The sequence below is a fragment of the Microtus pennsylvanicus genome, chromosome 3 (assembly GCF_037038515.1).
Source record: "Microtus pennsylvanicus isolate mMicPen1 chromosome 3, mMicPen1.hap1, whole genome shotgun sequence".
In the NCBI taxonomy this organism is placed as follows: domain Eukaryota; kingdom Metazoa; phylum Chordata; class Mammalia; order Rodentia; family Cricetidae; genus Microtus; species Microtus pennsylvanicus.
The window spans coordinates 48,117,096-48,131,285 of record NC_134581.1 but is presented as its reverse complement, the minus strand read 5'-3'; the positions used below and the strand labels follow the sequence as shown (position 1 = coordinate 48,131,285).

Sequence of the window (14,190 nt, the reverse complement as noted above, 5' to 3'; positions counted from 1 at the left end):
ATTTTGGTTTTTGGTTTTTATGTGTATGAGTATTTAGCCTACATGTATGTCTGTGCACCACATGCGTGCCTGGTACCCTGGAGGCTAGAGAAGGGCATCAGATACAGACAGTTGTGAGCTCCCATGTGGTGCTGGGAATTACACTTGGGTATTCTGGACAAGCAGCCAGAGCTCTTAACCACTGAGCCATTTCTCCAGCCCCAATAATTTTGTAACATATGCAATTGTTGTTTTGCTACAAATAAAAATTGCTATTTTTAAATAATTTAATCCAATTGCATTTTCAGCAATCCCAGAACTGTGCAGGAAACACCTAAAAAATCACCAGGACCAAGGGAATCAGGAATACAGAAAATGAATCCCAAAGACAAATGTTTATTCAGCCAGCTAGTGAATGTTTAAATCAGGATGTTCTGATTCACCAAATTCAGTTCTCCTCATTAGCCAACCATGTGCCAAGCAGCCCTTTGCTGGCCTAGAGGTGTGCAGTTCCCTTGACTTAGAAGAGCTTTGTGGATAGAAACTTAGAGATCTCAGGGTGCCCGGTTTGCAAAAGAATGATCTCCATCCTATGCTTTTTAGAAGAGGACCTGTCTTCGTTAGGGTTTCTGTTGCTGTGAAGAGACACCATGACCACTGCACTCTTATAAAGAAAGCACTTAACTGGGGTGGCTGGTTTAGTTTCAGAGTCAGTCCATCATCAGCACGGTGGAGATGGCAGCACACAGGCAGATGTGGTGCTGGAGCTGAGAGTGCTACATGTTATGGGCAACAGGAAGTCAAATGAGAGCTACACTGAGAGAAGCTCGAGTAAGAGACCTCACAGCCCACCCCCACAGTGACACATTTCCTAATAGTGCCACTTCCTTTGGGGCCATCTTCTTTCAGACTACCACATGGGATTCTGGTTCACAGAGAAGTGAATCATTCCTTTAGAGCTCTGTTCACTATCCTCCAAACAGTCCGTGGGATGACAAGGCAGAAGTTATTCAAGAGCTTTTATGCTGAATGAGCATATCACACCTGAGTTTTACATTCTATCTATTGAGTCATACTCTTTCCCTAATTTTTTTTTAAACAAAAACCAATCCTAAGGGTCAGGCAGATGGTTTATAAGGTCAAAGTGCTTGCTGCCAAGTATGGGGAGTTCCATTCCCAAAGTCTATACCGTGGATGGGAGAACTGACCCCACAAGTTGTCCTCTGACTTCCACACGCATGCTGTGGCACAAGTAAATTTTTTTTATTAATTAAAGTCCCATATTCTATAGAATGTAATTGCATTTTCAGAAAGTTTGATTTCATACCTTGGTTTCTGACCATAGATGAGCCATCCCTTCAGATGACAACAGATCTCTACAAACCAAAAGTAAGCACTACATTAAAATAGGTGATATTAAGCTGAGACAGCATGAAAATCAACAGTAATTATATTCTAAAGAGGAAATATTGTTCTAATTTCAATTAGTCATACGTTAACCTGATACTTATATGAATTATAAAGTTGATTTCCACATAAGTTATATCTAGACATATGTATATATTTAATAAGTTTATATGCACGAAGAATTATATTTCACTTTGATTTTAGTTCCTAGACATTAATTTACTTTGAATGAAGGCTATTAAAAAGTGTTTAAATATTTCACTTCAGAGAAGGTACAGCGGTATTCTTTAGGAAAATGAGTACAAATTTTTATTAGTATAAATCATACTGACGATTGATAATGACTGGCTACATAGAGAACTATCAAATTCTTTATTGATTCTTTGGAAATTTCACACCATACACCCAATCCTGTTCACTTCCCTGTCTCTCCACATCTGCCCCTAACCCCTGCAGCATCCCACCACCAAAAGACACCCCCAAAATTAACTAAAAACAAAACAAACCCCACCTCACTCCTCCATCTTTCTTACCTCTTCAACACCTCTTTATCCCTCCTAGTGGCACTGGGAACTGCAATGTGTCACACAGTAGACCCTTCTGTCCAACCAGCCCTCCCGCAAGTGGTCATTGCAATGAGTCACTGGTCTGGTCAAAGCCTCTGGCGCACCATCATCACTGGACCCTCACCGAAACTCCTCCCAGACATCCTGCTGTTGCCTTGAGTCACAGAGATCCTGTAGCTATCATCACATAGGACCTCACGCACTCCAGCAGGTCATGGGTAGGTGAGATGTTAGGTGAGCCAACCCAAGACCCAGGATGTTGGCCTGGGTGAACCATCCAATTCTTAAAGGAATCAGAGCTGATAAGATGGCTCAGCAGGTAAATGCACAAAGCCTGACCATCTGAGTTTGAGCCATAGAACCCACATGGTAGAAGGAGACTAATTCCAACAGGTTGTCCTTTAACCTCCATATATGCATGGTGACACACATGAGCATACACACACACACACATACACACACACAATAATAACAAAACAACTCCTGCATCACTTTTACTTGTACGCATGTTCAACACCACCATTCTAATGTACTTGAACACTTGGTCAGGATCTGTCTTCGTAACAGTATAAACTCATGAAAGTAGGATCCAACCTGCCTTTCCCACTGTGTAATGCTATCAATCTGACATAGCAATTCACACATAAAGTGACAAAAGTAAATAGACATTGAATAAGTGAGTGGATAAATCTAAATCCATCTTATTTCCGGAACCTTTTATCTTAGGTTTACAGAGCATGTCTGTAGTTTAAAATGAGACATATCTGTAGGTATATGCATGCACTAGCTCATCAACAGGCTGGATCTACTCATAGCCACTCTCTCTACAACAGCAGAATTGAGTGGTTGTGACGGAGACTATCTAAGCCCACAAATCCTAAAACATTTGCTATCTGTCCCTTTCCTGCCCCTGATTCACTATCTAAAGCATCTGTATTAGTATCATGGACTATACTGTGTTATTGTCTATTGCTACTATAGGGAGAATGCCAACTGGTCACTGTAGAGGACACACAAAACAAAATGACTTTCTGTCAGATGTCACCTTCTTGCCTGGCCATCTGCAGGTTTTTTGCTATTTAACTTGAAGGTATATTTCCTATCTACTAGAAAAATCACTGTGAAAGAAAAGTAGCTTTGAAAATACCTTAAATTTATGGAAAATAACCTTTTCACACATGATATAAAAATGTTTCCAAGATTGAACATAAGCATCTTGAACTGTCCTTATTTCCAGCTAAAGCCTGCCATTTCATTAGCCCTTAGCATGTTTCCTGAACTTTTCCTTTCCTTCCAACCACCACCCACCTCTCCCACACGCATGTATACAGCTAAAAATATCTACCAGGGGCTGGAGAGAAGGTTCAGCAGCTTGGAGCACTAGAGTTCAATTCTTAGCACCCAAGTTGGACAGCTCATAGCACTCTGCAACCCTGATGCCTCTGGCCTCCACAGGCAGTGACATGCATAGATACCCACACCCACACACATAATCAAAAATAATACACATCAAAATAAAGAACTTCTCAAAAACATCTGCCAGCTGCCCATCACCATGAGGTGTGCATGCCACTTCTCCTGGTGCACTCCCACGCAAGACACACTGCAGCACAATGGTCTGACTCATGTTAAACTTCATGAACGGTTTGTCTGAAGTATGACTGAGATGATCTGGGCAGAAAACCTTGCTTTCAGCACAATAGAGGATTTGGATGTTATACTAAAGGAAACTAAATTCTAGTTTCCTTACTATCTTTCTGACAGAGTAACCACAGATACTGAAGACCTATCATAGAATACACTGCCTGAGTCTTAAAAAGATTACTACTGTTCCAACCTGAAATGGATGGTCTCTTTATAGACTTATCTTTCATCTTTAATAATCCCAATAAGTCAAATGCCATGTTTCATATGATAAAAGCCACCTGTTGAAACAGATGCATTAAGAAAATATTCCAGAAGCCGGGTGGTGGTGGCACAGACCTTAATCCCAGCAGCTGAGAGGCAGAGGCAGGTGGATCTCTATGCTCAACGCCAGCCTGGTCTACAGTGAGTTCCAGGACAGTCAGGGCTACACAGAGAAACACTGTCTTGAAAAAAAGAAAAAGAAAATATTCCAGGTTTGACAAGATAGCTTACAAGATAAAGGCACATGCTGTTAAGCCTGATGCCTGGAGTTCAATCCCTGGGGCTCACATAGTGGAAGGAGAGCAGCAAATGTAACTTCCACACTGTATGCATGTGTGCACACAGACATGTGGACACACAGAAACACAAACAAAAAATAGTGTTAAAAAATATCCACTTTACCCAGGTAAACAGATGTCTCATCACCACTTTGGACATGAGAAAAACTCAGCAAAAGAAAATCAGCAGGTTCATTTTTTACACTTGTAAAATCAGTCTTCTGCTTGCTTCATCAGGAACTAAGGATTAGCTGCCAGTACAGCATCTCAATTCTTTCATTTACTGGATAAAAGCCAGGCCCAATTTTTATCTGTAATCCAACCTTTGGAATTTGGGTAGCTATTAAGTATCTTTATTTATTAAACATCAGATAGAATCACATATGATGCAGATAAGTGATTTACCATTACATGAACATATGCACATGGCAAATAATGATACAAAATATACTTTTATTGATTTACTAGAAAGAAAAACTCAAAGTAACAGGCAGTGACAGTCCTCTAACAGCCCATGCCTTTAAGCTTCTTCTGAGAACTCACAGTTGTTTTGAGAGTTACACAGTGTGATTTTAGCCACACGCAGTTTCTGTGCTGTGTGATTCTCTCTTCCATGGTTCCAGTGAGTACCACACTCTACTGCATCCAGAGTTCTTTCTTCACTGTAGAAAGCATGTTCTTCACTATACAGAGGATCCCGGTCACAATAGCTGTGTTGTGATGTGTCTTGCATGGTAGTGTACCAACAGTTAGTAATGTATACCTCACAGTGATGGGCAACTGGTAGATGTTTTGAAAAAGATCTTCATTTTGATATTTTCTATTTTTAATTGTGTATGTGTGGGGGTAGGTACGGGTGTGTGAATGTTACTGCCCCTGAAGGCTATAGGCATTACATTTCTTGGAGCTGGAGTTGCAGGTGTTGTGAGACAAGCCATGTGGAGGCTGAGATCAGAACCAGTGTCCTCTGCAAGAGCAGTTAGTGCTCTTAACAGAAAAGTGATAGCTGCTTGAGAGAAGAGTGCCTGGCACCCTCTGGATGTTGAAGAAAAGCTTCACAAAGAACTGTAGACTTGGTTGTGGAGTGTGGTGCTCATTGGAAACAAGAAGAGAATCCCCTTGAACAGAAACTGTGGGTATGACGTAAGATTTCCCTCTGTATGCTATGTTGTTGACCTGTTGATAGGGCAGAACTTAGGTAGGCAGGGAAAACTAAACGGAATGCTGGGAGAAAGGAGGCAGAGTCACAGAGAAGCCATGGAGCCTCCACAGAGGGAGATGTGCTCACCCTATTGGAGTCACAGAGAAGCCATGGACCCTCCTCCAGAGACATGCTGAAACTTTGCTGGTAAACCACTGCCTCGTGACAATTCACAGATTAATGGAGATGGGTTAAATTAATATGTATGAGTTAACCAATAAGAAGCTAGAGCTAGTGAGCCAAGCAGTGATTTAATTAATACAGTTTCTGTGTGATTGTTTCGTGGCTAAGCGGCTGGGATGAACAAGTGGCCTCCACCTACAGTATGGCTAAAATTTGGTTTTGTAATGCTTGGAACAGCTGTTGAGTTCTCAGAAGACAAAGCCATAGCATGGGCTGTTTGGGACCATCACCGCCTCTGCTGCACTAAAACAATTTTACTCACGTAGAACTCATACTTTTGCTAAAGGTATTACTAATATTTTATGGTTGCCTAATTTCTTGATTTGCCAAAAATGTACAAGAAGTCTAAAAATGTATGTGTATTAATTTATCACTACCTGGTCTTCACACAGCTCTAAAAGGCAGGCAGCAGAGTGCATGAGAAAAGGTCCAGAAATCTCTCACATGGCTGTGGGGTGAACCCCAGGGAAACTACTCTGTTTGACCTTTGCACAGCACTGACCTTCCCTAAGCTACAGTTTTTAAATGAAGACAATACTGTCTATTTTCAAATAATACCTGGAGCCGGGCGGTGGTGGTGCATGCCTTTAATCCCAGCACTCGGGAGGCAGAGGCAGGCAGATCTCTGTGAGTTCGAGGCCAGTCTGGTCTACAAAAGTTAGTTCCAGGACAGGAACCAAAAGCTACGGAGAAACCCTGTCTCGAAAAATAAAAAAAAAAAAAATACCTGGAGAATTACATGAGATAAAACAGGTAAAAACTTGCCTGTGTCTGGCTAGAAAAGCCCCAATTATAATTTTACATATTATATTCTTCCTTGAATTACACTTTAACATTTTCAAAAAAATTTTATACATTGATGTTTTACAAGGATTACTGAACGGAAGCCATGTTTGAGAACTGAAGTCACGTACCTTGTACTGGAACCATCTTCCTCTTTGCATGATGTAATTTTTGTTGAAAAAGGCCTAGCTCGTACTTCTTGCTGATCTCTCTGGTAAACAGGATAAGTTGTGAATATTCAAGATAACACTCATGGAGTCCAGTTTAACACCTCTCTAAAAGCTCATCATTTCAGAGCTGTGCCAGGTCTCTACAATATGAGAAAAGCTACACAGTAACAAATAAATACTGACTATGCTTTTGCTTCTCTTTTGCTCAGGTGTAAGAAAATTACTTCAAAGACAAAAATATGAGAGTTTGAAGGTCCTCTTATTCTTCACCTCCCCACCCCCAGCAGTCTATGTGAAGCAGCGACAGTAAAAGCTTCAGTGAGGAGCCATTGAACAAGAGAAGAGTAAATGCAAATTGAAGATGGCAAAGGACATCCCACTAGCTGCTGGGGGAAGAAGGGTGTCTTCCCCCTCCCAAACCCCCTCAGTTTTTATTCTGTTCTTCCTGGTGTGGAAATAAAGGCTCTCTTTAGGGAACTCCTTGAGCACATACAAAATGCACCCCTCATTCTACCATGACACGCTGTCCTTCCAGACAAAGATTTTCCTTCTTTTCAGATACTGGCAAAACTGTAAAATGAAATTAAATATTTCCAGTAAAATACTTAATTGTAAACACAACTAGGAGTTCTGTAATTATTAGGTATTAAGTGAAATGTTATAGATGCTACATTTCTTAATCCTCAACTAATAAATAATTATGGATTTTTATGAAGCATCAAAATAAAATATTAATTGAAGACATGTCTCAGTGAAGAATTAATGGCACTACTACTCTCGCAGAGAACCCATGTTTGGTTGCCAGCACCCATGTCGGGAAGATCACAGTCAATAACCTGTAACTCCAGATCCAGGGGATCTGACATCTCTGGTCTCTGTGGGTCTCACGTACACACAGACACAGACATACAGACACACAAAATAAAAACAAATCATGAAAAATAATAAGTTATGATTAGAATTTCTTTCCTGCCTCCATCAGCTCCATTTTGGGGAGCAATGGGATTAAAGGGGGACTGAGTGAGGTCAGGACAAGAGTTCCCTGACCCCTCTGGGAAGGCTGTACACTAGCACTGGGACACTGGTGCTGAGGGAGCAATGCTTGAAGAACGGATGCCTAATCTGATACCAGAACGGAGGCTGATATTTGGAGGCTGGTGAGATGACCTTACATTTTTCCTGGGTATGTGATTTATTCTAGCCCTAAGAAGCTCAGTTATATGTAGAAAACAGCTTAATATTAGCACTATTTGAACACTGTTACTTTCAACTCTACTGAATTTTTGGTGTTAATTTTACTATACAGAAAATCTCAAAAGATGACTAACATTGATATTCTTATTGATTACATGACTGGACCATCTAAACAGAAACTACTTTTATCACACACATTAGAACTACACCTATGCACACACATTCATGTTTAGCTTGTCACTCACTAAGTTGATCATTGATGCTTTGGGTATTTTTTTTTTTTTTTGGTTTTTCGAGACTGGGTTTCTCTGTGGTTTTGGAGCCTGTCCTGGAACTAGCTCTTGTAGACCAGGCTGGTCTCGAACTCACAGAGATCCGCCTGCCTCTGCCTCCCAAGTGCTGGGATTAAAGGCGTGCACCACCACCGCCCAGCTGCTTTGGGTATTTTTATATGCATGTTATGCATTCAATTTAAAGTTAAAAATTAGCACTTACATGGAAAAACTGTACATCTACTTACTATTGCTTCATCAGCTTGTCTAACCAGATCAGCGGTTTTTGCCTCCAATTCTGCATTTAAACGCCTAAAAGCAGAAAATAACACTTGACAAATAATAACAAAATTCTAACAACAATAAATGTAATTAAATTTTAGCAATTACATTATAATCAATATTTGCCAAAGCACACACAACATTTTTGGTTGAAAATGAACAGATCTATTAGAACTCCCTGCCTCTTCCTACCTCTGGAAGGAATGTAAGCACTGCCCTGGCTTTCCATGGCTCCTTAGTCATATCTTCCATGAAGTCAGTCATCTAACTAGTAAACTAGGCAAGAGCAAACAGCTCCAGGATTATCTGACCTATGGAGAACACAAGTTCCAACCGTGCATCCTGAGACAGGTGGGTCCTGTCTCCTGATGACTAGAGGGGCCAGGGTCAGGGAAGCCTGCCTGGGCTGGGTGTTACAGTCGGTGGGGAGCCAGCTCACAACTCAGCCATGCACTCGGTACCAATACCACCAGAAATATGGGATTTATTTGGTCTCCATTTGCAATCTAGCAAAAAGCATGACTATTTCTTGATCCAATTAAGCAAGAATGATTTTAAGGGAAATGTTTTAAAAGGGAGAAGTTCACTGTCATCATTCAACCTTTTTGTTTTTAATATTTCCCTCCAATCATCACCTGCAGCACACACACACACACACACACACACACGTCTGCATGCTCCCAGAGGCAGGAAAGAAACACAGTTACCTCCACATGGTCAGCATCTCAGCTGCCTTCACAGCAGTCTCGGGAGCGGTTAGCCTAGTGCACTGAACTCTAGTCCTGTCTCTTTCCCTTGTAAAGTTTCACACCACGATACACATCTTTCTCTCCCTGGCTTTTCTGAAGTTCTATCACAGATTTGTCAAGGAGACTTACTGAGGGATTTCCCCCACTTTGGTGCATGATTCAGAAATAACATGAACACCTACTTCCCTACCCTGATGAGGACTGGGTGGAGGAGGGGAAGGACAGACAGCACCACATCCTTTCCTAAAACGGCCTTACCTTTAAGAAATACTTTCATTATTTTAAAATTACTTGGTTAAGAGAAATCTAAGAAATAAATTATTATATTTAAAGTGACAATTTTTTTTCTTAAAAAATCAGAAGGACTACTTAAATTGAAACTTCAAATTAATGCAGGTCAACCAGGAGGATTAAGTCTAGTTTTCTCCTCTAAATCCATTAAAATGAGAAATAAAATATGACTACAGAAATAATCAGTAAACTCAAACTCAGGAGAAACGCCCTAGTACTAAGAATGACTCAAAATTCTGAGTGAGAGCCACGAAGAGAAAAAGAAACCAGAAGAGCTGGCAGCTAGAAGTGGATGCACACGCGAGTCATGACCTACCAAACACAGACTGCAAAAACTCCACTCACGGCCTCAGGGGAGAGGTCAGTGGTGAGGTGGACAGACCACCTTGTAATCCAAACACATTCATCTCATCCAGAATGGCTCAGAGACACTGTGCCATCTTTCATAGTGTAGAAGGGAAGCTAAGCTGATAGAGGGAAATTCAAAGCCAAGTTACAGGGATATTTGCTCACCTAGAATATAAGGACTCTAAAAACAAACCCTGCTGAAGTCGACTTTAAAAGAATAACAAATCACATAAGTCACCAAGGGAGAACAGGAAGGCACAAAAATGGAAAGGAGAGATTTACACTATGAAAACAATAAAATTTTTTAATCAAAATTCTAGTTTGAAAGAGGGGGAAAGAGCAAGAACAAAGACAGTTATGGTCTGAAAATGAACTGTTTGCCACACTTCCCCAGTTAGTGGGGCTGCTTTGGGGAGTGTAGCTTTTAGAGGCAGGCCTCTGTGGGGGAGGTCTTTGAGGCTTGCAGTCCAGCATCACTTTCTGCCAGAACTCTGTTTCTTGATCCTCCGAAATGACCTGTCTACCATAAACTCCTCTGCCACATACATCGGACCTGAGTTAAATTGTGGAGAAAATATTTTAATACATATTTTTAAAGTTATATTTAGTGAAATCAGGGCAAATTTATAAAGCCCGATTTAAAAGGAATCTACCCAAACCCTGGAGCAAACCTCAGAGATAATGATGAATTATTAAAAGTGAGCTCCTCAAAATTACAGCTGCGCTACGGCAGCTCATGGTTACTTTTGTATTCCACCTTGCGTCGTCATAAACAGGGAAAAGGGGATGCAGAGAAAACAAAACCAGAAAAAAACATAGCTAGCAGACGGTCTCATCCAGAAATCACAAGGCTCTACAGCATGAGTTGCGCAGTGCTGAAGATTTGCATTTTGTTGTTGCACTAGTAACAAATGAGTTGAAGAGCTTTAAATTTTAACAGTTGTTGCTGGGTGGTGGTTATCTCTTGTCAGTTCAGCCTGGTCTACAGAGCTAGTTACAGGACAGCCAGGGCTACAACAAAGAAATCTGGTCTCGAAAAACAAAACAAACAAACAAAAAAGTTGTTAAAAATATACTTTATTTAGTAAGGGTACATTCAAATGGCAAATAATGCAGACATAATCTCTACTCTGGTATCCTGGTGGAGTTTAGAGTTCAGTAGAGGAGGCAGAATATAAGAAAATAAACTATGGTGGTGAATGCCTTTAATCCCAGCACTCTGGAGGCAGAGGCAGAAGGATCTCTGTGAGTTCAGGGCCTGGTCTACATAGTGAGCTCCAGGACAGCCAGGGCTATGTAGAGAGACCCTGTTTCAGATCTTTTTGTTTTGTTTTGTTTTTTAAAACATAAGCGATCAAGTGAGTTTATATTAACAGAATATGCTAATTGGGAAAAAATATGAAACAACTAGGGATCTGTTTAGCATGGTCAAAGTCCCCTCTGGGCTTTGCAGGCAGGTATGATTTCCCTCAAGAACAGAGAGGGTTGGAAAGAAAGACCCATGTCCCTTGTGACTGGAGAAGTGCAACCTGTATAGGTGAGAGAGACAGGCAGAAAGCTAAATAAAAAAAGCCAGAGCTGTCAAAGCATTGAAAGTGCAACAACAACAGCAAAATGCAGTTTTAAGCAGTGCAACGAAAAGACAAATTGAAAATGAAAAGGGTTGCTCTGGCTGCTGCATGCAACCTGGGGAAGGGGAGTGGGGTGACGATGGGAGCAGAGATAACTGCCAAAGAACAAGGCAAGGAAGGGAAATCATTCTTTCTCCTTCCATTGTAGCCAGGACCTGATTCATTTAGAAAACAAGCCTCTACGAAATTTGCACAAAGTTAACTCTAGTAATTTGAGAATTCTCAAAATCTTCTACTCTGGGCCGGGCAGTAGTGGCACACGCCTTTAATACCAGCACTGGTCGGGGGAGAAGGGAGGGACGGACACGGGATGGGATGGAATGACAGAGGCAGGTGGATCTTTGTGAGTTCGAGGCCAGCCTGGTCTACAAAGCTAGTTATAGGACAGCTAGGGCTGTTACACAGAGAAACCCTGTCTAGGGAGAAGAGAAAAGAAGAAAGCAAGAAGGAAGGAAGGAAGGAAGGAAGGAAGGAAGGAAGGAAGGAAGGAAGGAAGGAAGGAAGGAAGGAAGGAAGGAAAGAAGGAAAGAAAGAAAGAAAAAAGAGAGAAAAGAAAGAAATTTACTCTGGAAACTCCACTCTTGGTGGCGATTTGTGTGTTCTAAGGCACTTCCAAGTGAACCCTCCTGATGCCCAACACAGTTTTTGTACTACATTTTTGCCCTTACAAGTATCTTCTCAGCTCCGGCTAAATAGCCAAGGCTAAAAGGATGAGGAGTGGGAGGAGGCCCCCAGATACAACCACTCTACAGGAAAGGAACCCCAGTAACCTCCCTAGGGCATGAGAGACGCTCACTTGTACTCTTGCTCCCGGGCGAGGAGGTCCTGTCCAGCTGCAAGCTGCCCGCGCGACTGAGTACCTGCAGCACCGCATCTCTGCAGACAGAATTGCAGAGCTCAAGTTCAAGGGAGTCTGGGGTCCGTCCCGCCTGCCCGCCCACAGCCCAGCCACTGGTCAGAAGTTAGGGGCTGAACTCACCGGCACTCCCACATTTCGCCCCGCCATCTTTCTAAACCAATGTGGTTACCATGGTAACAATATATCTTCTCGCGAGAGTTCTTGGGTCTCGGGCAGCCTCCCGCCAGAAAGCAAGGACCTTTCTATCTCCACCTAGAACAGCGGCTGCGTGGGCTTTGAGCAGCAGTTCTGAGGCTCCAGGGTACCCACCTAGACTCGCGGTTTAACCTGTCCTCGGCCTGGAGGTGAGGTTTCAGACCCCACGACGCAGAGACAGCAAACACGCATAAGCCTCTATAGGAGGTGTTTCTCCAGCCCAGTAGGGCAATCCGACTCACCGTAGTTTTTGTTATAATGGATTTTTTTCAGTACAGTTCTACAGTTCTGGTTGCTATCATTATTCATGCCACGGCTGAGAGCTCGGGCTGTCAGTATCAGCGCAAGTTTGTGTCCAGACATACCATCCACTATCTAAACTACTTCCTCTGCAAGGCGGGACCAAGAATGATGTTAATATCACTGAGTAATTGAGAAGTAGATGAGCTCATGCATAGGATCCTGCCTGCAACACAAGTCAACAGTTCCGGTTGTTTGGGGAATAAAACTGAGAACCCAGAAATAAGCCTTTCCAGGTACAGTCACCTGGTCTAAGGACCTCAAGGTCATTCACAGAGAGAAAGTGTTCAGCAACAATGGAAGGCAACTGCCTATCCACACGCAAAAGAATAACTCCGGCCAGTATTTCACACTAGATAGAAAAAGGAATTCAAAATCATAGCTAAGTGAAAAACTGTCTATAAGCACCATGCGTGTGAGTTGTCAAGACTGAATTAACAGATTTTTTTTGCTATGCTCCCAGAAGGATAAGCAACAAAAGACAATAAACTAGACGTCACCAAAAGAAGATACCATAAAACGAAAACCCAAACCACAGTAGAACATTTAGAAATTTTATCTAACATATGTCCACAACATGTAAAGAACTATCAGAAAACAGGAAGAAGAAACCAAAGGGCCTTTTATAGGTGTTTAGCCAAAGAAACACACAAATAACTAAAATATATAAAAAGATACTCGGTAGTGTTGGTCTTCAGGTAAAGGGAAAGCAAAACTGCAGTAAGCCGCCCTCTCATGCCCACCAGGGCCACTGTAATAAAAAGGAGACAGGAACAAATGAGGGAATATATGGAGATATATGAGCCTTATGCTGTTAATGGCGATATAAAGATCATAGAGTAGCTGGGTAACCCAAGCAGTCTGCCAATTCCCTTTTATGCAGTTATCCCACAATCTAGCAATGTACACCTATATGTGCAGGTTTGGATGAGACACACACACACACACACCCCAGCCATCGCCATAGGCTCACTATTCGAATGTCTGGTCCCTAGTGGAAGCTGTTTGGGGGATGTTAGGAACCTTCATGAAGTGTGGCCTTGCTTGAGAAAGTGTGTCATCGCGAGTAGGCTTTAAGAGTTCCTAGCCTCACCACACTTCCAGTCCCTTGTCTGGACTTCATGTTGGCAGCTCAAGATGTGATCTCTCAGCTTCCTGCTCTGGCTGCCATGACCCCTGCCATCAAAGCTTTTCTTTCTGGACCCATTAGTCAAAGTAAACTCTTTCTTCCAAAAGCTGTTTTGGTCATGGTATTTTCTCACAGCAACTAGCTACAAAGATAGCTAGTGCAATATGTGTATACCAAATAAGAATAAGAATAAATAATAATTAAAAACTACCCAAAAATTATATAGAGAAGTGTATAGAAACATTATTTGATAGCCAAAAGTGGAAAAAATACCCAAATTATCATAAGTTGATGAAAAATAAATGAAAACCATCTATTTATATAATAGACTATTATAACAAAATGAACAAAATATCTCATTCCTGTTACAATATAGAGGAATCTTGACATTAAGCTAAGTGAAAGAAACTATTCTTAAAAAAAATCACACTATATCATGTAATTCCATTTACAAAGGGTCACAAA

General features: G+C 41.6%; 1 protein-coding gene across 1 annotated transcript in view; it reads right to left on the bottom strand.

Moving 5' to 3' along the window:
• Window positions 1-9,062, bottom strand: part of Tex9 (testis expressed 9) — a 35,294-nt gene extending 26,232 nt beyond the window's left edge. Inside the window, exons 1-4 of the mRNA XM_075965298.1 lie at window positions 8,931-9,062; window positions 8,190-8,253; window positions 6,437-6,516; window positions 1,307-1,355 (exon numbers count right to left, since the gene is read on the bottom strand). Of these exons, the coding sequence (XP_075821413.1) occupies window positions 1,307-1,355; window positions 6,437-6,516; window positions 8,190-8,253; window positions 8,931-8,947 (210 nt within the window). The 5' untranslated portion in view covers window positions 8,948-9,062. The remainder of the gene's footprint in view (window positions 1-1,306; window positions 1,356-6,436; window positions 6,517-8,189; window positions 8,254-8,930) is intronic.
• Between the last annotated feature and the right edge of the window lie 5,128 nt (window positions 9,063-14,190).